This window comes from Grampus griseus, assembly GCF_964374135.1.
Source record: "Grampus griseus genome assembly, chromosome: 2".
Taxonomy (NCBI): Eukaryota; Metazoa; Chordata; class Mammalia; order Artiodactyla; family Delphinidae; genus Grampus; species Grampus griseus.
In genome coordinates, this window is record NC_139018.1 from 64,663,344 (window position 1) to 64,689,275 (window position 25,932).

Consider the following 25,932-nt stretch of genomic DNA (forward strand, 5'->3'; position numbering starts at 1 on the left):
GAGTTTTGCTTGTGTGGTGCGGAAGGGTGGAGAGGGAGGAGGGTTTGATGAATAGAGGCGACCAGAAAATGTACTTGATAATAACATGGCCGTGATTGATGTTGTAATTCCTGAAAAATTATCATTATGATATAATTATTTGTTTATGAACTGTGCCCTGAGACTCCCAAGTTTGTGATTATTCATGGCACAGATAAAACTCTAAAGTCAATAATTCATCAAGGGTGTAATGGTTTTGTTTGGGGGGAGGTAGGAGGGTCACAGGGATATTACATCCTGTTTCTGACACTTCCGCTATAAATCTGAGAAGTCCTTCAGTACAAGGAAGAGCCATCTCCTTACCCTCTGCTCCTTTTTTTTTTCTTAAAGTGGTCTTAGTAGTTTGCATATATTATTTTTAAAACAGAAATTAATTTTATTGTAGAAAAATTTCAACAGAGGAACATTATCTGGGTCACTCCTGTTGGTGTATCTCATGACTGCCGGTAGAAAGATAACAGAACAAAAAACAACTGTGCTTTGTCCCCAGGAAAGTACAAGACAATCTTACACTAATCGCTTTGATTTTGGTCCGTGAAAGGAGACAAAAAGAGGTCTATTCATTTTCAGAAGGTTGATGAGTTTGGCCTCATGATTTTTATTTGACATTTGAGTGGATGATTTTACACGTACATATCAGGGGTCTTGGCATCTCACCCCACTTCTGCTCCTGTAATGGCTGATACTGTAGTTTCTCTAATTCTTTCAGTTTCCTTCTCGTGGTCGTTTTTCCCTGCCTCAGTTTATTTACAAGAGAGTAGCCCACTGGGAATTTGTTATGGATGCATTATGTGCTTTTATCCCAGGGTTCAGAGTTCTATAAATGCTGGGGCCAGGTCTCTCCTCTCCAGCAGGGCTGGGCGAAGTCGTCTCAGAGGGCACATAGAGTACGATGAAAATGAGCGATGTTTTCACAGGGACAGGCCCTTGCTCACCTTCCATGCCTAGGGAACAAGTGAACTTCTTTCCTTAAATTGCTTTTCCCCTAAGCACATGCCAGCATTACATGAGGGCTATATATGTATAGGAGGTGGGAGACCTACCTTGTCAAACGTTTGTGAAAAGACCAAGGTGTTCTGGTTGACTAGAGGCTCAAGATGAAATAACAATTTGGCCTGGCTGCTAAGAAGTGACTTCAGTTTCAGACTGTTTTAATTAAAATCTCAGAGTCCTGAGCAAAAGATGTAATGGGACTTTTAGCTCAGGCAGGCACCAGATAACACCTGGAGCTCTGTGATCGGTCCGGGGTGCCACGTTTTAAAAGGGGCCATTATGGGTTGAGTTGTGTCCTCCAAAGAGTTGATGTCCTAACCCCCCATACCTCAGCATGTGACTTTAGTTCCATTTCCTTCTCAGGGTAGGGTCATTGCAGATGTAATTAGTTAAGATGAGGTCATACTGGAGTAGGGTGGGCCCTTAATCCAATATGACTGGTGTCCTTATTGGTAGAGGAGAGACACGCACAGCGGAGAGAACTCCGTGTGAAGATGCAGATACACACAGGGAGAAGATGGCCATGTGATGGTAGAGGCACACATCAGAATGTTGCATCAAGAAATGCCCAGGATTGCTGTTCCCCACCAGAAGCTAGGAGAGAAGCAAGGAGCAGACTCTCCATCAGAGCCTTTCAGAGGGAATCTACCTTTGTGGCACCTTGAATTCAGACTTCAAGTCTCCAGAATTGGGAGACGATACATTTCTGCTGTTTCAAGCCACACAGTTTGTGGTAGTAAGGCAGCCATAGGAAACCAATTCGGGGGCCTTGACAAATTCTGGTGCACCCAGACGAGGGTGACTAGGATGGTGAAGGGACCTGCCACGATGCCATTGGAGGAACAATGGAAAGAACAGGTGACAGTTAACCTAGAGACTTATCGATACTCTGATATCCATCTTCACATATTTGAAGGCCACTCAGATGGCAGAGGGTTGAGATCTAGTCCATTTAACTCCAGAGGGAAGATTTCAGTTCAGCACCTTCTAAAAATGTTAACAATTCAATTGTGGGCTAGAAAGACCCTCACCACTAGAATTAAGGAGATGTGATTTCTATACAAGAGAGTCTCTCTCGGTTGCTAAGAGTCTCTGGGTGATGACTGAGTTTAGGTAGCTCACTGCTCATCTGTGAGGGTGCACTGTTAAATGGTACCTTCTTATGAATCTAAGCTCCATCTGACTAGCTGTCCATGGGCTACATTGTCAAAGTTTTTCTAAGCCAGTTACTAACTGCTTGGGCTGTTTCCTCTTCCTCCTTTCTCTATTTGTGGTACCTAACTTATTGCTGAATATAGAATAAATAGTACTGTGGACACACACACCCTCCAACCAACATTTCTCGATGGCCAACTCTGTGCCAGCCATCCGGACTACCTGCGAAGGCAGGAATGAATGAACTTGCTGCTTTATCCATTTTGCCATTCCTTTCTTGGTGGAAATTCAATCCATCCTGCCAAACCACATGGTCATTTCTTGTGGAATCACTGACTCTTGACAAGTCATGTTTCGTTTTCATTTTTCCACGTGTCCTCATCCATCAGTATTTAGTAGATCTTCACCGAGCCAAGACTATTCATAAATCATTGAGCTAGGCACTGTGGGGGGACATGAAGATGAACAAGCCATGATTTACGCCTGTGGCGAGTTTACCAGGTCAGCCCCCCTCCCCCGCCCTTATAATGGTTTTCTAGGAGATACAGAAAAGCAGAAACATCTAAGGGTGTTAGCTTACCTTAGCATCCCAGAATTGTTTCTTAAGCCTGCTAGCTGTCATCATTCTTTGAGACTCATGCTCACGAATAAGGTTTGCCTTGTTCACTACATGATATGAAGGATTAGCGAAGGTATTCTTCCTTTTCTTCCAAGTCCTTCACTCTCTCTAATTTTTGAAACTGGATAACAATCTTCTTGGCTTGAACAGATTATCTTCTGGGCTTGAAAATATACATTATCTCTTACCTTCAATGCAGTGCAGAGACCAAGTTGATTTCAAATTGTTCAGCATGTTGTTCAACATAAATATGCTTTGTCTAGGGGTAGGTGAAGATGGGTAAGAGTTATAGCCCAAAAGGACTAAGACCAGTTTCTTTATGCTCAGCTGAATGCATATCTTCCCTCTTGTCCTGCCTGCAACTTTATTTAAAGGTTTGCTGCTGCTGTTGTTCCTCATTGCCAAATGGATAAGTGTCAGAATCAGCTGGGAAGGAGAAGAGATGCAGAGGGCTGGCCTTAGATCCCTGTTCTATCCATCACCTGCAAACTGAAGCCTTAACCAAGTGACTTGCTGCCAGACTGGCAAGGGAGAGGTCCTGTGCCTCTGAGGAGCTCAGGGTTCTGGTTTGGCTGGCAGCCCCAGGGCTGGGGAAGTGGCAGGGCTGCCCAGTTGTCAGTGGGTCTGCGCCCAGAGCTCACGCCCTCTCTTTTTGGCTAAGAGGTGTTCTTTATTTAATTAGTGACGTATTTTAGCATTGATGGGTACAAATAAAGGACAGGAACCTTGATGCTAAGGAGGCTTGAGCCTGGGTAAGCATCGAGGATTTCTATCACCTCTATTGCAGAAGCTTCAAATATCATGACGATTTCAACTCACGCATCACCATGTCTGGCTTTCCTTTTTCAACTCCCGACTGCTACTACCTCCAGATCACAGGGTGAAGGGGTGTCCAGAATTAAAGTGTTACGGCCAACCAACATTGTCATCGTGCCAACAGAGGGTCAGCCCTCAGCCTTGGTAGACCCTCCCCCATGCAAAGCTCTGAAAGCCATGGCTAACAGCCTGGTCCGTCAACACCTTCAGACAGAGTGCCTTGGGTAAGCTGGCTTCAACACTCACTGTCATCTGTTCAGGACCACGTTTCCAGCTTCATCAATTTGTTTGCTTCTCAATATTGCTCTACTATATTCTTCTGACTCTCAAGAGCAAAAAGGAAAGATAGGTTTTGGCAAAGTAGTTGAGAGAATCCAGTTCTGTATTCTCAGTCACCCTCTTCCTATTTCTGATTTTGAAGTACTTATTTCCAGGGATCCATAAAGGGTCTAGTGGAGAGATCTAGGACCCCACAACCATAACTGCATTTCCACATCCACCAGTCTGAAGCTATCCTCCGTTAACCAAAGGTACCCTCAAATTAGCAAATGTCATCAAAGACTTAACGTAGGACATGATAATCACTATAGTTGGGAGATTATGGACAAAGTGTTTGCCTTTTCTTTCCACTCAACCCATCCATGTGTCTTCCTTTTCTGGAGAGCACAGACTTAACAGGTGACCCACCTGTATCCTTAACTTTGAGAGAGCGGCTGAAGTTTTCCCTCTTTGTTTATTTTTTGGAGTTGGCCAGCTGACCTGCCTCAAAAAGGGACAGGCTGGATGCTGACCTACCCAATAACACAGCACAGTCATGACTGACTTGGCTTATCTGGAGAAAGAAAATACATATTTAGTATAAAGAGAAGACATAAGCAATGGAACAGTTGGTTATACATTAGAGCTCATAATAAGTGAAAATCTCGAGTGCATTTTCAATGATTAATGTATGAAAACTCTCATCATTTACTGTGCGTTAATCAAGAAAAAATGCACACTTCCCATAGTGGTTAATGTCGCAGGCCCGTTGTTCAGCTCTGATAACGTACATAGTAATGCTCATGTGACAATGAGTTGGGGTAGCTGAGAATCTAGGATGGTTGCACATTTGATGTAGTATTTGGATTAGCATCTTAATCTGTGCCTTGTCGGTCAGCCTCATCGGTACACAAGCTATGCATTTTGTCCAAAACTAGCAAAAACATGGATGCTTTAAAAATTTTTTTCTGTTTTGTTCAAATCAAGAATAATGACCAAGGTACCTGCTTAAACAAATACTACCAGCATTCATTAGTTAGGATGGTTACATGTAAAAGAAATGATGCCAGATAGTAACAAATCCAAGAGAAGTTTATTATGAAAATGGCACCTGCAGATGAAAAATTAAGTTACATAAAGACAACCATGTATGTGACATGTATGAGAAGCTACAAAAGTATAAAAAGAACCCTGTTGTAAATGAAGTATGTACATTTCTGATTTGCAGCATTATAAATGGTCAATGAAAAAAAATGTTTCAAAATGAGCCAGGCACTCAGGAAGTTAGGTCCCGTTAGCTTCACACAAAACAAATGTACCATAGCTGTCGCTTTGTAATGTTTTAATTTTTTTTATATATATATTGTAGAGTTGGTAACACTGCTAAGATTTTTACGAACAGAACATCCCTTTCCCCATTATTCAGCTACTTGGCACCAGTCTCCTCATAAAAGTTTTCATATATTTGTACAAGAAATAGTTAAAAACACAGACACAGTCTTCACAGGTAATGAAGTATTTTTTTTTCCACTTTGTAATTTTAACACTATGGATTTAGACAGCAGCTGTGATTATCTGTTAGTTTAAATCACCAGAAATCATTTTGACACAACACAGAAACATTTATAAAAGAAAATAAAAAACAGCCGTCTAGCTGTTCTTTGTAGCTGATAGGTGCGTTCCTTTGATTGTTCAATAGCTAGAGTAGAGCTTCCAAAATGACTCTTTAAATTTCGTGATTGGCCTTCTTCACTTCCTAAACCTACTCAAATCCTTCAAGTAAGTGCTCACTATTAGAATTTGTGGCATTAAACTTCTTTTCACTATTCCACAGTGGTTTGGGCCCAACTCATGGAATCAAAGGGCCTGGAGGAATCCACTCAACACAGTGATATTCAAAGGATAGCCGAGTTACTATATTAGCATTGCACACATAAACAAATATATACGACAATTCTATAGTCCATCCCCCCCCCCACCGCTCCCCTTTTGTTTTTAAAAAATGTTGGTTGACCTTTGAAATAATTTTCTGTCTCACTGGTAAATTGCTTTATATATTGCTCCATCAGCCAACCTGGAAGGAAACCAAAGCAAAGCACCCACTGCTTATAGGTAGAACACAAGGGACTCTGGGAATGTTAACAACTGAGGCTATGTGGCATCAATTATTTCATATATCTGAGCGTTATTCTTCAGTGCTTTGTGTGGCACTCCAGAAGAAAGAGTCATACCCAGAATTCCATTATGGGAAAAATGGCTCCATTAACCTTGAGCTAGTTAAGAGTCTTTTTATCTCTGAGAATGAAAAAGATTTTGGAGAAGTTGGGGTTGGGGGGGAGATGAGGCAGGAAAAGGGGAGATGAGAGAGAGAGAGAAAGATAGAGAGGGAGGGAGGGAGGGAAGGAGGGAGCAGGGAGGGAGAGAGGGAGAGAGAAAGGGGAGAGGTTGGGAGAATATACACCAGCAAAGCAACAGCAGAAATCTTCAAAAGTGAAATGGAAGATTCACAGACAGTAGAAGCAGCATAGGGTGACGTTACAGAGGAAGGCCACCACACAAAACTCACTAACCCCCAAGAATCACTGATTCACTAGGACTGCAGGAATGGGACTGTACTAGAGATAGAGCACAGAGAAGACAAAGGACAAAACAACTACATTAGCTTAGTATATACTGCATATAGAAACACACATTGAAACTGCAATGGACTGACAGCCAAGGACACGTACACAGTGCACACATTACAGTTCTCACATCTGTTATTAGATGCCTTAACAATCAGCTGACAAAAATGGAGTGGAAGAAGAGTTTATACTTGACAGTCATTTGGAGTGTTTGACACTACACTGATTTCTGGCAACAAAGACAAAATAGGGTATTTTTTTCTTTTTCTTTTTCTTTTTTTTTTCTTTTTTTTTTTAAACTTAATGTGCAGTTGCAGTTATCTGTTTGAAGCTTATTTTAACCCATTCTTTAGTTTTAAACCTTACTGGTTCCAACCTAGAAATAAAAGAACCAAAGGGGAAAAAAAATCCACCAAATCAGTCCCTCAAAATACAACCTTCCTTTTCTTTTTTTTAGCAAGAAATGAAAAAATCAAAAAACGTTAAATATTTTTTTCCTTCTTTACTCCAAAGTGTTATTGAAGTTGCAAAAATTAGCCTCAGTTAGACTGAGAAAAGGAAAGAAAGAAAGCTCAACGAAAGGCAGTATGTACCTAAACTGCTCCTCAAATCAGTTTGATTGAGTTTTCCAAAAGCCCTTTTAAAAAGGGCTCTCCTGACCCATTAAATTTAATGTGAGGCTATGTTAGTTGGGAGGTAAAAAATTTTAAGTCCTGCAGCAAACATTAATGAGGGCTTTGTCTTAACTAACCAAGGAGACTGCAGCAATGGACTCCAGACCAGGACAGAACACATTATTTTCAAAACCCAGCCCAGGAGCTGCATTTTGTATGAAGACATTACAGATTAATAAATGATAGCACCATGGTTTTAGAAATTAAGTTAATGTTTCAGTAATTAACATTTAGTCCAACTTTTTTTTTAAACATTCTAGTCACAGGCCAGAAATTAAGTTTAAGAACCCAAAATTATTTTTATGTGCAAGTAAGAAAATCTTAAAATCTTAACCATAAAAAGAGAATTAAATTCTGCATAAAATTCTAAAATACTATCCCCCTATTTTCAAAGGAATTAGGAACAGAAACAAAAACACCACCCCATTTCATTTGACTTAGTCAAACAGGGCACATTGTTTATGCTTGTCTCTTTCAATCTTGATCATATCAAGATCTTTACGAAGAAAACTCAATGGTTGTCATTTCAGAAATCTCTTGACCACAAGACTGAGTATTCAATGGCAGAGGCATATACACATTAAAGACATCTTAATAAAGATGCAAAGGAAAGCAAAACAACCCAACACACATCTCGGAAGAAGACAAAATGGCAGGCAACTGGTCGTCTGACCCTCTGAAGGCCAAAAATAAACATATCTTTACAGGAAAGAATGAGTCCAGTGAAAGAAAGAGGGGATGGAACGGGGACCATCGTGGCGAGAGAAGATGCTGACCTGCTCGAATTCAAAGTGCTAGAATCAAAGGTCTAAACGAAAACTCCGACGATGCCTCCGGGCAGAGCCCCGGGCCGCGCTGGGCGGTGCTCAGTCCTCCTTGCGCTCCAGAGTCTGTGCCGCGTGGATGCCGTTGCTGTAGACGGGGAAGGGCAGCGTGGAGAAGAGTCCCTCGGCCGTGGTGAACACGTTGCCGGTGGGCATCTGCGTCAGGCTGGCCGCGCTCACGGTGCCGCCAAACGGTCCCGACATGTTGAGCCGGTGCACGTGGTGGTAGAGCATCTCCATGGGCGTCTTGGGGTCAAGGCCGAAGCCCGGGCTGTTAACGTCCACGAAGTTAACAGCGTGCGCGTTGGGCAGCAGGTTGCCCTGCATGGCCAGGGTCACCTCGGCTGGCGCGTAGCGGATGGTGCCCGTGGTGTAGACCCTCTGCGCGGCCGTGCTGGTGGCCGCCAGCGTCCCGGTCACCCTGTGCACCAGCGGCAGCACGACGTTGCCCGCCTGCAACCTCTGCAGCGCCTCTAGGTCCCCAGTGTACAGCAAGGAGTTGGACGCTCCGGGGCCGCTCCCGCCGCCGCTGCTTCCGCCCCCAGGGTGCTTGTCCCGCGGGGACGCCGAGAGCGGGGGCGACAGCGGGTCGGAGGCGACGGGGGCCAAGGCCGCGGGGGCCGAAGTGCCGAACTGAGTCTTGCGGGCGGCGGCGGCGGCGGCAGTGCCGTCGGCACCGGGCGGAGTGAGGACCGAGTCGGGGATGGCCACGTGCAGCCCCCCGCCGCCTGCGCCGCCGGGCGGGGACGGGAAGTGCTCGGAGCTGGGGGGCTTGGTCATGCTGTAGGGCGACTCGTTCCGCGAGATCTCCCGGTTGGGCGGGTAGTTCCAGATGCTGCTGTCGTTGTCGAAGTTGATGGGTTCCGAGATCTCCGTCTTGATCTTGAGCACCGAGGCACTGTTGGGGGAGGACAGCAGCCGCGGGGGCTCCACCAGGCCCGCGTCCAGGCCGCCGGGGCTCGACGCGCTGGACAGGCGCCGGCGGCTGGCGCTGCCGCCCTTCTGCCGTTTCCGCCTCTTCTTGCGCTTCTGGTGCTTGCTGGAGGCCTGCGCGCCCGCCTCGCCCGCGCTGTCCGAGTCCTTGGCGCTGTCCGACGACAGCGACTCGCAGTTCTGCAGCCGCAGGTCCGACTCGCTCTCCACGTAGCGCTCGACCTTGATCTGCATGGGGCCCAGCGCGCCGAAGCCGCCGCCGTCCTCGGCCGCCTTGGGGTTCTCAAAGTCCGAGTGCTCGAAGCTGTCGTCGCTGTCGCGGCTGTCCGGGTTGCTGGAGCTGTGGCCGTCGTCGTTGCAGTTCATGTCGTTGTCGCACGTGTTGCCTGACTTCTTGCGGTCGGGCTCCGGGTCTTCGCTGTTCTCGGACTGGTTCCCCTTCTCGTCGGACTTGGAGTTCTCGTTGTCCTCTGCGTGGGGCCGGCGGCCGCGGCGGGTAGGGGGCGGGAGAGGAGACACAGGAGACAACGGATTAGCAGGGCAAGACCCACCTCTCACCTGCGGGGGTGGGGGAGGGGAGGGCGGAGGTGGGGGGGGCGTCGCCTTATCCTGAGCTGCTCCACTGCCTCGGTTACTTAAAGCCTGGGCTTTCCCTCTCTTGAGGACCTACATTAGAGGGACCCTGACTCAGAAGTGTGGTCCCCGGACCTGCCCGCAGCATTGGCATCACCTGGAGGCTTGCTACAAATGCAGAATCCCAGGCTTCCAGCCAGACCTACTGGATCAGATTCTTCATTTGAACAGGATCCCCAGGTGATTCTTAGGCACGTTAACATTCGAGATGTTCTGCGAAAATGCTCACAGACTCGGGAGTAAAGAACCGGGAATAAGGTGGTAGTGACACAGAAAAATGATGATTTGCAAGGTGACTTTCCAAAGAGGTCTGCACCTTCCCCTGGTAAATATCTGCTCGTTATTGAAAACCATAGTCTCCATTCCTAAAGTTATTTTTCTCTAGAGCACTGAACGCCATCTGATTCATTGTATGTTTTATTTTTATTTACTTCTGCCTCTTCCCCCAACTGGAATATAAGCTCCACAGGGCAGGGAATTTTTGTCTTTTTTCTTCACTGCTATATACTATATAAATAAGGAGCAGAGATTGTCTGTTCTAGAGCTCTGCCCTAGTAAAGAACTTTCTCGAATGAATGCAATTTACAGGAAATCAATCAAGATCCTCCCCACCTGCTTCGGCCTCCCTGAAGCTGTGTCTGGAGTAGAGGGAATACGGTACAGGAGCATGTTCCCTAAGGATGGGGTTTGTGGCCGGTGTGCCCTAGTCATCTGGCACATTTTAGGGAGGATAGATTTTCTCAGTGATAGAACCTCAGAACCTTTAGGGATGATGCTGATTTTATGGCTCTGCCTTTGGATGGCAGCCTGGACTAGCACCTTGGACAAATCATGTGACTACTCTGGCCTTTATTTATTAAGCAGAAAAGGCTGGGTTAGGAGAGACTTAGGATGTTTTGCAGCCGTAAATTCTATGAGTTATGTGCCCCTTGCATCTCTGCGTGTCTGTGGAAGGGGACTGGGAAGTGGAGGAAAAGTAAATTTTTTTTTTTTAAAAGTAAATTTTTCTATTAGCTTTCCTGTGCTCCAAAGAACGACTCAAAGTTTGCTTCCCAAAATAACTAGGAATGGGAAGGCATGGATTTGTTCAGCATAGATTCAGAAAATGAGTAACAGACGGCACCCAGAAAGAGTCATTTACCGATGCCATTAAGTATCCCACTCTAGAGGTTCAATCCCAGCTTGGTGAGGATGTGAATATTTGGGGCTCAAAGTCACGGTCTGTCTTGGAGCAACAGAGATAGCCCTGCTGTCTGCTTCTGGTAAAGAGGTTGGAGCTAGCTATGGGGTTAGGGCCGGGCTTCTTCTGTATGGAGGACTGACATTAAGTGATGGCTCAATCAATCAATCTCTCTGTATATTTGTGTATATATATTTATACACCATAATATACCTATGTGTATGAATACATACCACAACATGCATATATGCATGTATATATTTACATAACACCACATACATAAACATGTGTGTTGTATGTATGTGCACGCACTTATGTAGTGTGTACATCTGTATGTACTGGTATATAAGTATATATACATATATGTGTTGAGAAAGACTCAGTAATAACTTGACGTGACATATATCCCTATATAAAGTTTGACCGGTTGCTTCGTTCAGATGACACTCCTTTGGCCGTTGCCCACCCCTCAAGTTTGGAAAGGCAAGCCGTAACTGCAGAACACGGAGAAGTCGTAATACCTGTAATACCTGAGGTGTCTTTAGAGTCTGACTCAGAGTCGGAGGTCTCTGAGGATTCCGAAGTTTTCTCCGGCAGGTGGGGAAGCTGTGCGATGTCCATTGGCGTGTCCTTGTATTCGGGGTTGCTGTGGAGGAGGGAGGTGTTCATCAAGAGTGCAGATAACCATTCTGGATGGGTTGCTTCTGACCATCTTCTTCCCACTTCCTTGCCCCAAACTTCTGGAGTTTAGAGGGTTTGAAAGACTAAGCATGCAATCATTTCTCAGCTCATCATGGGACTTTTACAGAAGCTTGGATTGCATGCGCTGGGCAATAGGTGCACCTTGCCACAATGACTGAATACCCAAATGCTACGTGAAAGCCGCCAAAAAGCTTTCAAATAATCAGGTACCACTGGGGGCCAGGGAACTGGGCTGCTTGACATTCCTCCCAGTACCACACCTGGGGGAAGGGAGGATGAGAGAAGCACCCTCAACAATTCATTCCCCTGCCTCCCGGTGTGCCCTGCCTTCTCCTGGGCTCCTGATGAGTCCATTGCTTCAGTACCCTTGTCTTGGCTCCTTGACGGAGTGTCCTCAGCTGTTCAGGTGGCTCTAAGGCTATTGGGGGCGGGAAGTTGGGGGGCAGAGCCCTCAGCACCTAACGATCTGACAGATGCACAGGTGCACCTTGGGCTGCCTGGATTATGGCTACCGAACTGTCAACACACCCATTACAATCACATTTTCATCCGCTCGTGTGGCGTACACCTGTGGCTTGTTAGCTGGAAATCTGATTGCAGTGGGGAGAGTCCCAGTGTGAAAGAATGAAGCTAACCCCATTTGTACAAAAGTGCTTAATTTTTGTTCTATTTTTAATTCAGAAACAAGCCTCCTCTGGAAAAGGGAGTGTGTTCGGTCAGTCAGCGATCTTCTAGAAATGCCACTCCAAGGCCAGGCCAGCATGTGAGCAGTACCAGCTGCATAATCTGAAGGCACTAGGAAAGTCTCTTGCCTCCAAATGGAAAATCCCTCTTCTGTCCTTCTATCATGGCCAGTCAGCCAGAGACCTTCCATAGGTCTCTATGACTCACTAGCTAATTTCTAGTGAAATTCCTGTATCAAAGAGTCACTGTTTCAGTAACTACACTAAAACTGCAAATATCCCAGGGGGGTTCATTCACTAAGATAACTTATCAGGGCTTTACTCCTTAGTGTGAATTAGTGTCAGCAGAGAGCTGTCTCTAGATGATCCAATGAACCAGATGCTGGGAAGGTAGCCTTAGCCCTTACACAGTTTCTGTAATTCTACCAGGTGTTGTGAGGGTACAGGAAGAAGACCGGAGGAGCAGTAATTTCAGAACAGGGACGTGCAAGCCTGGATGGAGCCCAGAAGTGAGGGATTCTGGCCAGGAAGAGGGAGCATGAAAATACTGCTTGGGGAAGAACAAAGGACAGGAATGTGGGAAAGAAAAACCAACTTCAGTAGTTGCTATCAGGCCAAGGCCCTTCTTCCTAGACCTCCAGCCTGGAGAAGTGATCCTGATGAGTGACAGACCTGGGGAGCTTCCTCTGCTAAAGCTCATGTATGTCAGTCTCCTTTGGTCCAGATGCCATGTTGGTTCCCAAGTCCCTTGTCGGCCAACTCCCAGTCTTCTATTATTGAACCCAGGGTGAGCCTTCAGGTCAGCTGAAACACGTCTGGCATGCCTGAGATCGAGGCTTTTTGAGCCTGAAGGCTGGGCTTTGGTACCCAAACTGCTTCCTTCTTCTCCGTATGGAATTAGGCGGGCCAGGAACACCAAACGCTCATGAGCTTGTACCATGTGATCCTAGGCTAGACCAAGTGTGGATCCAAAGTAGCACCAGCTGCCCTCTCCTCACCCCTCCTCACTCCCTCTGTTTGGGGGCAGAGTAGGAAGTCATGAGGCTGATGAGGCAGTAAGAAAGATCCAGAAGGGAAGAAGTCTCCCTGAATGAGATGAACAACCATAGGGATTACTTTAGTGCCCTAGGCTCCAGCAGCCAGGGGGACGGCCATCCTACAGTCTACGGTGTCCCTGTTACTAATGTCTAATTTTTACTAATAACGGGTCTCCTTGGCACAGTGAATGTCAGTGCCACAATATTCTGTCTTCTCTTTGGCATGTGAGTTTTTATAACCTTCTGCATTGCATACAGCCACTGTTCCGTACACCTCTAAGTCGAAGAATTCCCTGATAGCAGAACCCGTCTTGAGCATATCACAAACACAGGGGCTAGTTTGCATGAAGAGCAGGCGTTGGAGAAAGCCCCATTAGATACCCGTACTTTTACCTTTAGAGAGAATTAATGTAGAGTAGAAGAGGTCAAAAAAGGGAAAAGAAAGTAGATGAATGAAGACTCTTCTAAGTGGTGCACATTAAAGCCCTCTCTAGAGCCATAATCCTCAGTGTCTGATTGATATGCTATTGGAAGCAAGCACGTTCATGCCTTCAAGTCGTCACCAGCGGACGCGAACACACTCTGAAGGGTCAGCGTGCTGATGAGCCATGGCTGTCTGCATCTCTGTCTCAAAGAAAAATGGGATCCGGTACTCCCTGTCGACATTATCAGTCAAAGGGCAACAACTTCCATTCATAAGACCCGCTGGAAGTTTTCCTCCTCAGACCACATGTGGGCCCTGCCTGGTGGCTTTAGGCCAAGAGGAGCCAAAGACTAGAGTGACAATGGTGGGAGGGAGCCAGGCTGAGCATTTGGATAGCTTCATGGCAGGATTGGTGGAGAACCTCCCAGAAGGCTTGTCCCCAGACGCAGACCACCCAGGCTATGCGTCTTGGTTACGTTGGTGCTAGCCTGAATCCACAGGCAGCAGATGAGGACGGAGAGACGAGGGGTGTTGCACGCTGGAATTCAGGAGGCTGTTGAGCTTGGCTGCATTAATGGATATAAATTGGAGGATGCGTTAAAACAGCGGTCGCCCTTGCCTGAGATCCCAGGGCAGGCAAAAGAAGACTGCCTTCGTTTTTACACTGAAATTGTGTCAGTTCTGGCAAAGTGACTCCCTTTGCTTACCAACACTCGAATGTCTGGGGAATCCGACCCTACATGATAGGCTGAGGACTTCAAAGACATGGGATACAGGAGGAATATGAATTCTGCCACTTCTTCCGCATCCCCTTTTCATAATTTTCACAAGGGTTGGAGCGCATGAGTATGAGAACGTGTGGCGGAGAAGGAGATGCTTTTTGAACGCTTCCACTGGAGGCAAACGTCTGTGTTCTTTTTCTGGCCCGAACATTTGTGGGGAAACCAAAGCAACCTCTGCAGAACTGCCCCAAGGTTGGCAGACCAAGAACTACTGAACATTTCACAAATCTGCCCTCGAAGTCCCTACCGACATGGCTTTGAACTTTTCCCATTTCTTTGAATCTTGTGGAAAGAAAAGCAGAATTTCCATATAATTCCACACCAGATACTGTCAAAAGATAATACAACATTTCAGCTATTTACCATTGGGCTGCATGTTTTATAACTGAGATGGAAATGAAAAAGAATTCCAAAATATACCTCAGAAGATAATTCACCCAGATGATGTTTTTCTCATTTGCGTTCTTGGCGTTAATAGCTATTGTGGCACTAGACTGTATCCAAATATATCCTCCATTCTTCTGCATCCAACGATAGTACTTTGTCACACATTGGCCCTTATTCAGCACTGGTGAAAAAACAGAATAGAAGGCATTGCATATTAGGACTGGGACGAAATGGTTATCATCTCTGCAAAATCTGAAGCTTAGAAAGGGGAGGTCCCGGACTTCCCTGGTGGCGCAGTGGTTAAGAATCCGCTTGCCAGTGCAGGAGACACGGGTTCGAGCCCTGATCCGGGAAGATCCCACATGCCGCGGAGCAACTAAGCAACTGAGCCTGTGCACCACAAATACTAAGCCTGCACTGTAGAACCTGCGAGCCACAACTACTGAAGCCCGCCTGCTCCACGACAAGAGAAGCCACCGCAATGAGAAGCCCACGCGCCGTAACGAAGAGTAGCCCCTGCTCACCGCAACTAGCGAAAGCCCGCGGGCAACAACGAAGACCCAACGCAGCCAAAAATAAATAAATAAATTTTTTTAAAAAAGAAAGGGGAGGTCCCGCCCCCAGCCAGGGGTGCCCCTCTGTACGCTTAATGTAGAATGCCATTAGTAGGACAAATAAAATCACCAATTCAGTGGAGCAGTAGCTCCGGAGCTAGGGTTACTAGCGTTTGTAGCAAGACTTCATTCCATTTTGGACAGTCATGGTGTGATAGGAAGGATAACAGGACTGCACATCTTTCTGGCTCACAGAACACCTAATGCGGTGTGGATATTGTCAGTGGGTTTGACATCGGATGGGAACAAAGGCAGATTTGGGTGTGATTTATTCATAGCTTCCAGGTAGCTCTCTTTGCGATTCTGGATATCTGAATGGTTCCAAAGATGCTTTCCTCCTCTGTCTTTGATCATTTCACCTCAGTGCGAGCAGTATCAACCCGTGTCCTTATGTATCGGTTCCTTTTGATCTTGTCGAACAGAATTTATGGTAAGAACTAAATCTACATGGGTCAGTCAGGGGAGATTCTGGTGAGAAATCTGCTGAACGTTGGAACAAAATACATTCCCTCACCAAGTCAGACAGAAACACCGGCCTAAGCGAAGCACAGGTTTGACTTGGCTAGAGCCAAACAGAGTGACAGCTCCACACAGACGCTGAAATATGGCCCCAAATGAAGGAACAAGTAAAAACAATCAGTAATGTGAAACGGTGCCATTAAATATCCACGGAAAGAGAGCTTTAAAATGCAGATGTTAAAAATGATACTTTAACCAAAATCTTGCCAAGTTGAAATGGATTTGATTTGTATCTGGGCACGCTTGAGCTAGTAAAAGGGGGAAGAGTGCAGTAAATCAGCCCCTGAAATAAAGTGCTACGGATGGAAAGGGTTTAAAAGGATGCCGGAAACGTGCACAACCCGCTGTTATCGCTTGGATACGAATTGGAGACTCCACACCCCCCGACAGCGCGCCAGCTGGCCGGCCACTAGAGGGCAGTGTGCACTCGTCCACGCTGCCCACTTTTGGCACGTCCTTGTCTCCGTCTGCTAAAATGAAAAACCTCTAACTGCTGTAATAAATTTGGCTAAATTAGCTGCTAAATGGTTATCTCAAGTAATATGTATTTGCATTAATCATCTTGCTCTAAACCAGAACAAGCCAGAGTCCTAAAGACGTAGTAAATTCATATTGTCCATTTAATTATGGCTAATAAGTGCTTCATATACAATAGTTTCATGAAGTACGTTTTGATTTTTTTTGGGGGGGGGTGGATGGGTAAAGGGAAGTCACTTTGGAAAAGGGCTGTGTTTAAGGCTGTGGAAGGTCTTCCCATCATCATGTCGGAGCCACTCTTCCTAGCTCTGAAAGTGGTCAAAAATCAAACCTCCATATATTTTATCCATAAACATATAAACTTCAACGCTTTTCTCCCATTCTCTCTCTTTTTTTGTCTCACAGTAGACGACATGGATGGTTGTAAAATGTAATACTTATGTCTTAACAGTTGCTTGAAAAAGCCTTGCTTTGATGAGTGCTTCAAAGAGCGGCGAGTTCTATTCAGAAACTATTCCACAGTTCAGGGTATTTTTAAAACCCGGAACTGTCACCTTCTCTTAGTGGTGAGGCTCCACAGGTAGGGCTGTACTCTGCTTTTGTAGGCGATTGTAAGTTCTGCCATTCGGCATGCATGGCTTCCCCGGCTCCAAAACTGTGTAGTGAAGCTGAAAGCAGTAAAATACTGACTCTGCCATACAGCACTTCTGTCAAACCATTGTTGCATGCAACAAGATGTGCTTTTATTCAAATCCTCTCAACCTGGTTAACTATTAATAGAGGAAGGATGGGTTATGAAATTCTGCCCACTATTTTCACAGAAATACTTAGAGCATCCCAATCAGTGGTTGGTGTATAATTCTACCTGCTGTGTATCTGGAATAAGGGATAATTTCAAATGGTTCTAGTATTTTTAATAAAGGCAAAGAGACTAAGAAGCCCCTTTTATAGAGTCACGTGAAGAAAACACTGAGATGGTAGGCTAGACCAGCCCAGCCTGGCTGGGGATTTTCGACTGGAATTTGACCCAAAGCAGGCAAAATTTAAAAAAAAAAAAAAAAAAAAAAAAGACCCCACAATACAGTGCGTAGCAAGGGGTAAAGTGAGACAGAAACTATAAAGTCAAATTAGAGTTTGCAGAATCAGCAGAAAGATCACCACGCCCTCTCCTTCCTAATAATACTTTCTCTTACTTACAAACAAAGAAACAGAGAAACAAACAAAATCTCCTTTCTGAAATGCACCTTTTTGGGTTAAGGCAGCACGACTCTGGGTCTGATTAGGTGCATCTGTGTTTCCTGAGAAGATAAATACAAAGTTATTAGGACCCATGATTCCACGAATATTATTTATCCCCCAGGCCAAGGGCCGTCTAGCAAAGAGAGGAGACCTCAGTGAGAGAGAGGCAGGCCAGGCAAGTTTACGTGATGAAGTGGTGGTGAAAGAGCTGCGGAGAAAAGGACCCCTGAGGGGTTCCCTGGGGAGTCAGGAGCTGCTTGAGTGCCTTCACTTACCGTGGTCCACACCACAGAGCAGATCCAGGGGCCCATCACCGTCAGCTCAAGAAGACAAGTTTAACCTAATCCATTAATTTGCCCTGGGCCAGCCTGACAAACAGAATTCTGACAAGGTAGACATTCCAGCATGGTCTTGGATCATGACTGTTTCCTGAGGTTCAGTGTTTTCTGAATGACATCCCCACGTATCCGTGGGAATCTAGATAACTCAAGATAAGGCGCCGAGTTAGCTCCTATTATAGCATGAAACGTTGACTAAAAGATCACCCCAGTTGCGTCTGTTTTTCAGGAGGACCCATAAAAGCGGTCACAATGGAATTTTGCTTCTTTTAAAATGAACAAGGAATAATTTTTGCTTTGGGCTCTAGAATATAAATTTATGATTTGTGGATGAAGCTTCCTGCTTTAAAAAAAAAAAAAAATCATACTGGCAAATCAGTTGGATCGTTCCAGCTGTGCCAGAGGCAGGATCTGACAGCTTTTCCTGAGCTCATGTGGTCCTAATCAGCTCAGGAAGAAAAGCCACTTTGGTGCCAGTTTGAAAGAGATTTTTAGTTTGTAATAAATTAGACAACTTGAAAAACACAAAAACTTTTTTGATACTCTCTAATCCAGGGCTGCTGTTTTTATTTTGGGGTTTTTAGCTTTAAATAATGGAGAGAAATGAGAGAATGTCTGTGTTAGTTTATTTCACAAAATCCCTTTTGTGGAGAAAACCAGAAATAGCATGATGTAAGTTACTTGGTATGGAAGTCCTTAAAAACCAGTTAATTGTCCCTTGAAAAGAGATAGATCCTCATCAAACCAATGAGCCCAGGAGAACATTCATAACAGTGTGCTCAAACTATAAAGAGAGGAAACCGAGAGAGAGAGGAAATATCTATGAGGATCTTATTTTTAGTCTTACACTGTGATACGGTCTGAGTACTTCTAACACATAACCTGGCATCTTCTCTTTGGCTTATCCCAAAGTTTACTTTTTGCTGTCCAAACCTTTTGGTAGAGCAGCCTATGTGTGCCCACTGAATTCAATGATCACATCATAACATTTCTAGAAAGATGTCTTTAAGACTGTGCAATAGGGATTAGTTTTTATTTAAGGGTCTCAAAACACTGAAATGGCCTTTTCTTAGGTTTTAGAGGGTAAACGTGAAGACACAGGGAGGCTGACTGTGTTTCTCCCAGATGCCCTTTCAGTGTTGGATGGTCTCAGGTATAACCATGGATGCCTCTGCTACTGCACGACAACTTGCTCCTTTGAGCCCTGAAGTCCAGGATGTAGCCAATTGCTTGGCTGTAATTGCTCAGCTCTGAGGAAAACCAAGAAGTTGTCATCAGTACTGCTCCACCTTCCAAGCTACAGGTGCCTTTGAGTTACAGACTGTGCTCTTCAGAGGACAGAAATGACCCTGCATTTGGGAGAAGAAACTACTACAGACAAGGAGAGACTTATCTTGCTGGGGGAACCATTCTAGCCCTGCTCATTTGACCATTTTTGTCTCTAAGTGTCAAAATACCACCCACCCCTAATTGTGAAGGGAGTGGCAAATGCAGTTCAATCCAAAGAAAAACGCTTATGTGTTAGAACACGTGACCTTTTACATCACATACGCACTTTGCCCCACAAAGACTGGATGCTCAGATTGATCGACTATCTTTTTAAAAAGTCACCTGGCCTCTTGGTTTGAGCTTAGTGGCAGGCATACAAGAAATGTACTCCTTATAGAGAAAAACTACCCCCCCCCAAATCTGATGAGCTCTTGCTGGAGTGCACATCTATGGCTCTGCACGCAGTGACCAACAGAGGGATTTCAGTGTTCCTTAGGAAAACTTTGTCCACAGAGATAGACTGATGATTGAAAGGACATAAAGGAAGCCTGTGTCTGTGGCAGGAACATAACTCTGTTAGTAACTCAAAACAAATCAGTCCAAGTTTGCCTTCAGAAATATGGAGGAAAAAAGAGAACATGGTCTCTTCCTGTTGGGCTGTTCCACAAAATCAAAGCCAAAGATTCTAAATAGTGAGTTACTTGTGTCTTCAAAAGAAGGAAGCAGTCTAATTCAGTCTGAAGAGGAGATGAAGAAGACATCTCAAAAGCGGTCTTTTAGCAAAGTGTCTCACAAAAGGACATTTTAGAGGTTTGCATATGCATTAAAAAGCTGTAATACTTGGTGTATTCAGGTAAGTATAGAATAAATAGGAAATGGTGAGATCATCGGAGATTTTCACACTTGACATTCACACAGCTGAACAAAGAGCTTCATTATCGTCACGGCAATATGAGGGTGCATCTGCTGCTCAGCTCACCCCCCCTTGAGCTACCTTCATCAATGGCTGCAGAGAATGGGGAGTGGGGGGTTTTCTGCTAGATACTCAAAAATTAATTTTGAATTCACTAATGTGGAGAGCGTGGAAGTTAGGGGGTGTGTGCTCGAATCACACTTTCTACTTAATACCACCGTTGGGTGCTTGGCTGTAGCTACCGGTTTTTCTTTCTACATTCACAAAACTGGCAGATGAAACATGAAAAAGAATACTGACTCTTTAATCTCTGCTTCTCCACCTAAGGCCCAAGGCAGGCTGACAGGGAACTTCATTCTGGAAACAGGACTTTTTTTTTTTTTTTTTTTCTTTTTTAAACTCTGGATTACTTTTTCTTCTGCTTTTGAAAACTGGGGGCTATAGGGAATGAACCTGACATAGACTTAAAACAAGAACAGGTTTCTTTATCTAAAAAGTTATAGTCCTTGATGCTTACAGAGGTCATTTTCAAAACCCACAAGAGAGACAGCGTTAGAGCCAGGACCTGTGCCTTTAGCGCTTTATTTACTTACAATAGAGACAGTTTTTCATTTAGAACTGCTCATAGGATCAAGCCAGGCTTTGATGCCGTGCAGACTTTCCTATAGATTTTGCAATTAGTGAGCTAGATGTCTTAAATAGCAGGCATCCACAGATTGGTTTTTAGTTTTTTTGTAAATTTACGTGCTGATCAAATTGAATGCTATTTGATACTTTAATGTGAGTTACGAGCTTAAGGACAGAAGACCCGTGGATGGTCTGTGAATGACTATGCATCATCTATGGATTTTCCCCCTAATATCCTAATGACAGGCCCTGCTTGAATTGCTATCTGTGTGATTTATAACCTCAGAAGAGGTTTTTTCCTATATCACCACCGCCGACTGACAGATTTTTATTAACTGTTAATACTGAATCCTGTAGAAAACTTTTCATTGATTGAGAACATATCAATTTGTTAAGTTTAAAAAATAAATTCCCCTTTCCTTGATGATAACGTGCTGAGTTGGAGACCAAGGCTTTTGAACATTGAGGGGATCACGTTCTAGGACCGGAAGAGTCAAAGTAATTGTTGGCGCGAGTGACATCCGAGATCTCAGATTTTTTTTAAGCTGTGTTCAGGCCAGTCAGGGAGTTTCAGTACTGTTTATTCCTGACCTGAAATAGTTAAGAACAGAGTATTCTTTAGCCTCCACACCTTCTTTTTTGTTGGGGGTTTTGTTATATAAAGGGACACAGTGAACTCTTGCGCATGGAATTAAGATTTATGACTAGGAAATCAGGGAAATGGTGGATTTATCCACTCATTCAATAAATAATTGTTTTGAATGTGCCTCTCTGTGCCGGGCACTGGGGGATAGCAAAGTTAGCAAAATCTGTCACTGGCCTGAACTCCTGTCTGAGTCTGAACTGGTCCCAGAAATTCTGTCTCCCTTCCCGGGGATTGGTTTAGGTTTGGAATATGATGAAACACTGCACAACGAGACTCAGGGGGGAAGTCTCTCTACTGTGGGAGACTGTTGAAAATGTTTTCTTCCTTCTGAAAATAAGGATTTACTTGTCTTTGAACGGGAGTCAGATGCTTATCAGTCATTTTTACTAGTAAGTTTATCATGGTGATGATTTATGGAAAGTGGCGTGGAGGCCTATGAAAGCACAGCAGGTCCAACCTGGCCTGGGTAAATCCTTCACCTTCCTTTAAAAATGAAGAGAGGGCTTCCCTGGTGGCGCAGTGGTTGAGAGTCCGCCTGCCGATGCAGGGGACGCGGGTTCATGCCCTGGTCCGGGAAGATCCCACATGCCGCGGAGCGGCTGGGCCCGTGAGCCATGGCCGCTGAGCCTGTGCCTCCGGAGCCTGTGCTCCGCTACGGGAGAGGCCACAATAGTGAGAGGCCCGCGTACACCCAAAAAAAAAAAAAAAAAAAAAAAAAAAAAAAAAAAAAAGAAGAGAAATGGAGTACTGGGGAGGTTAAGCTGGGATGGAGGGAGACCTAAAAAAAGGTAAAAAGATGAGGTGAATCTTTTTAAATTTTTATTGGAGTATAATTGCTTTACGATGCTGTGCTAGCTTCTGCTGTAGAGTGAAGTGAATCAGCCGTACGCATACCTATATCCCCTCCCTCTCGGATCTCCCTCCCACCCCCTGCCCACCCGTCCCACCCGTCTAGGTCGTCAGAGAGCACCGAGCTGAGCTCCCTGTGCTTTATAGCAGGTTTCCACTAGCTATCTGTTTTACGCATGGTGGTATATATATGTCAATCCTAATCTCCCAATTCGTCCCACCCTCCCCTTCCCCCTTATAGGCAGGTTTATTTTATGTCTCTGGCAGACTCTGTGTTTCTGGATACAGTCGTTTCATTAAGCCTACTAAATACCTTGAGCAAGAACTATCTAAGTGGTGAGGCACAGGTATACAAAAACTAGTGTTCCGTAAAATCGGGACTATTTAAAGGAGCCCAGACAAACGGCATGTGTTCAGCTGTTCTGTGGATCGTCAGAAATCCTGGTACTTTGTTGTGAAAACATTACAGATTCTCCCAGGTAGTGGTCACCGTTGAGTGTCCTCTGAACAGCTATTCCACCACTTCTTCCTGGGTAATAGAACTCCCATTTGGGGCTTTATGTGTGGTGGTCTTCCCCCAACTCTCAGGAGGGATAACTGTTTGTTTAAACCAGCCACAGTCATTCCCTCCAGCGTGTGGCTGAGGCTGGGACATTTGATGAAATGCTGGACAATGAGACTTTCCTGGAGGGCCTGTGAGAATATTTTCTTTTCTTTCAAAAAATGAACACAAAGTAGCAACTGACCCTTTCCTGACTTTGGACATTGTCCTGTGAGGAACTGATCATTGGTTGTGCTACAGCTGTCTTTTGATCATGAAGAGAAAGTGAAGACGATTACAGAGGAAGTTGAAGTCATTTTTACTTGGGTTTTCTGTTACTTGTAATCAGGTGGGTTCTGGCTAATGTGTCTCCCCCCAAATTTGAGGAGGCCAGAGAGGGGGTGGGAATTCTTCAAGAGCTTCAAATAACCTGCTCTTTAGTTAACCCTATATTAATGGAAAAACGCTGTATGCTAAACACATACACAAATTAAATCCTATGCTGCTCATTTGTGTTTAAAAAAAAGTTTGAGGGCTTTTTTTTTTTGAGATATGCAGGGTGTCATTAAATCAACATTTTAAAGAAGGTGTTTTTTAGAAAAACGATGTCATCTTGTTCTTCATTTTGTATAAAGTACAAGAAGTACTGGAATTGATTTTATTTAGGTTAATTGATTTCTGTGAAAATGGATGATTTAGAAGTACTGTTTCGTTTTCTTGATCATGCTTTATGAGAGCAATGGGTTAGTTACTCTCAAGTATCAGGTGTTTCTGTTATGAAAATAAAAGCAGCTACTAACTGAAATAGTAATAAGGAAAAGCCCAAGAATCCATGTTAGAATTGCATTAGAATATATCAGTCAAGGGCTTCCCTGGTGGCGCAGTGGTTGAGAGTCCGCCTGCTGATGCAGGGTACACGGGTTCGTGCCCCGGTCCGGGAAGATCCCACATGCCGCGGAGCAGCTGGGCCCGTAAACCATGGCCGCTGAGCCTGCGCGTCCGGAGCCTGTGCTCCGCAACGGGAGAGGCCACAACAGTGAGAGGCCCGCGTACCGCAAAAAAAAAAAAAAAAAAAAAAAAAGAATATATCAGTCAAATCAAAGATCTGGCTTTCTCTCTGAGCAGATAGAAAAGATCACGTGCTACGTTTTGCGTCTTTTCGTGTGCTCTTCAAAGCTTGGGATGCCCTCAACACCTACCCGACGCCCACCCCCATCATATCTCCTACCATCATCTTCTTTCAATGTCCAGGGAAAACGTGCCTCCTGGAACTTCTTATCCTTCCTTGGTGGCCCCCACCTCTGGGGCTTCTTTGTTTTGTTTACACATCGTGATAGTCCTCCTTTTATGCCACCTTTTCAAAACTGGCTGTTTTCATGTTGTCCTCTCTACCAGTATGCAAGCTGCTTGAAGGTAGAGACCATGACTTAGTTATTTTTAAAATTTATTTTATTTTATTTTTTTGCGGTACGCGGGCCTCTCACTGTCGTGGCCTCTCCCGTTGCGGAGCACAGGCTCCGGACGCGCAGGCTCAGCGGCCATGGCTCACGGGCCCAGCCGCTCCGCGGCATGTGGGATCTTCCCGGACCGGGGCACGAACCCGTGTCCCCTGCATCGGCAGGCGGACTCTCAACCACTGCACCGCCAGGGAAGCCCGACTTAGTTATTTTTTAAACTTTATAGCAATACCGCGAAGCTTGTATGTAGTAAGTACTCACAAATGTTAGTTGACCTTGAACAGGGAAAATATGACTGTTCCTAGTCACACGTGCAGCCAAGTACATGGAAAAATATTAAACTGGGGAAAAACTAAAGACCTCCTTTTGCTTACAAGTTGACTTCTACTGCTTAATATTAACTTTCTCCACTGCAATTTAAAACTTTACATCTTTGTAAAGAAGTCGATCTCTTTACCGAGTAATCACACTCGTTTCATTTGAACACTGACCGAGATGCCCTCAGAGCCACTTGACTATTCATATTTTGCTACTATTACTAAAATTCATTCAATGGGAGGGGGGTAAATGAAGTCCTTAAGATCGTTAGTCGATCTGTATTTACTTTTACTCCGTGTAAAATAAGGCCTTCTAAATACCAGCGTAGTCAGGGCTTCTCAAACTTTTACATGAATGCGAGTCTGCTAGGGATCTTGTTAATTGCAGATTTGGATTCAGTAAACCTGAGGGTTGGCCTGAAATTCTGCATTTCTAGTATGTAGTGGAGCAGGGATACTCAGCTGGTAGGTAGGTCCTTGCTGGTCTCTGTTCTCTGTGTTTGCCTGACCTTGGACTTAAAAAGCTAAAATCAGCACTTGCTGAAAAAGAAAAAAAGATGTAAAGTAATAATACTAACTCACTCCTGGGAACTTTCTTTCAGTCCAGTGGTTAGGACTCCGAGCTTCCACTGCAGAGGACACGGGTTCGATCCCTGGTCTGGGAACTAAGATCCTGCATGCCGCATGGCACAGCCAAAACCAAAACCAAAACCGAAAAATACCTAATTCACTCCTGCATAAAAACCTGACTTTATTTTGTGTCCATTTGACAGTCTTTTTAGTTAGTGGACAGGCACATGATGTAGGCTGACTTGGCTTCTGAAAAAAAGTCAGACACGGCAGCTATTAAATGCATCTCCTTTCATGTGAATTTTCATAATCATATGGAAGAAGAGGAAAAACTCATTTGCTCTGGGGGGAAAATGTCCAGCCAATGATCAGGTGGCAGCTCAGTCCCTGAAGACCCAGCGCTGGAGAAAGCTAAGATCAGGAAATAGAAAACGTCCCCTGTGCCATCTGCATTTGGTCCAGCCATCAAACTTCACACCTTCCCTTCTTCCTTCACTCGCTGCTTCCTTTACTGCATGCGATGGCTGCATACCCGAATCAACAATTACATTCCCCCTTTGTTTTTGTGGCAGATGACAAATGCATGGAGGACATCTTGTGTTTCCTAGGCAGGCAGGGCACTTACTTTGATTGATGCTCGGTTGTGGAAAAACATGAGCAGGGAAGGAATTACAATGGAGGGCCTGCAAACTGGAAGGGGATATACTAATTAGTCCTGCATTAAGCAGTCGGCTTGCATTTGGTGATGAGACGCCTTCAGGAGGGAAGTGTAGGGGTTATTGGTGCAAAACAG

General features: G+C 44.9%; 1 protein-coding gene across 12 annotated transcripts in view; it reads right to left on the reverse strand.

Moving 5' to 3' along the window:
* Positions 1 to 8,044: 8,044 nt before the first annotated feature.
* The window catches only part of NPAS3 (neuronal PAS domain protein 3), a gene marked incomplete at both ends in the record, with an annotated part of 867,736 nt that continues 849,848 nt past the window's right edge, over positions 8,045 to 25,932 (reverse strand). For 8 of the 12 annotated variants that reach the window (XM_082647980.1, XM_082647978.1, XM_082647977.1 and 5 more), the window contains 3 exons: positions 8,045 to 9,405; positions 11,270 to 11,394; positions 14,797 to 14,944. In XM_082647980.1, the coding sequence (XP_082504106.1) occupies positions 8,045 to 9,405; positions 11,270 to 11,394; positions 14,797 to 14,944 (1,634 nt within the window). The remainder of the gene's footprint in view (positions 9,406 to 11,269; positions 11,395 to 14,796; positions 14,945 to 25,932) is intronic. The other 4 variants (XM_082647981.1, XM_082647979.1, XM_082647973.1 and 1 more) reach the window with 1 other exon arrangement.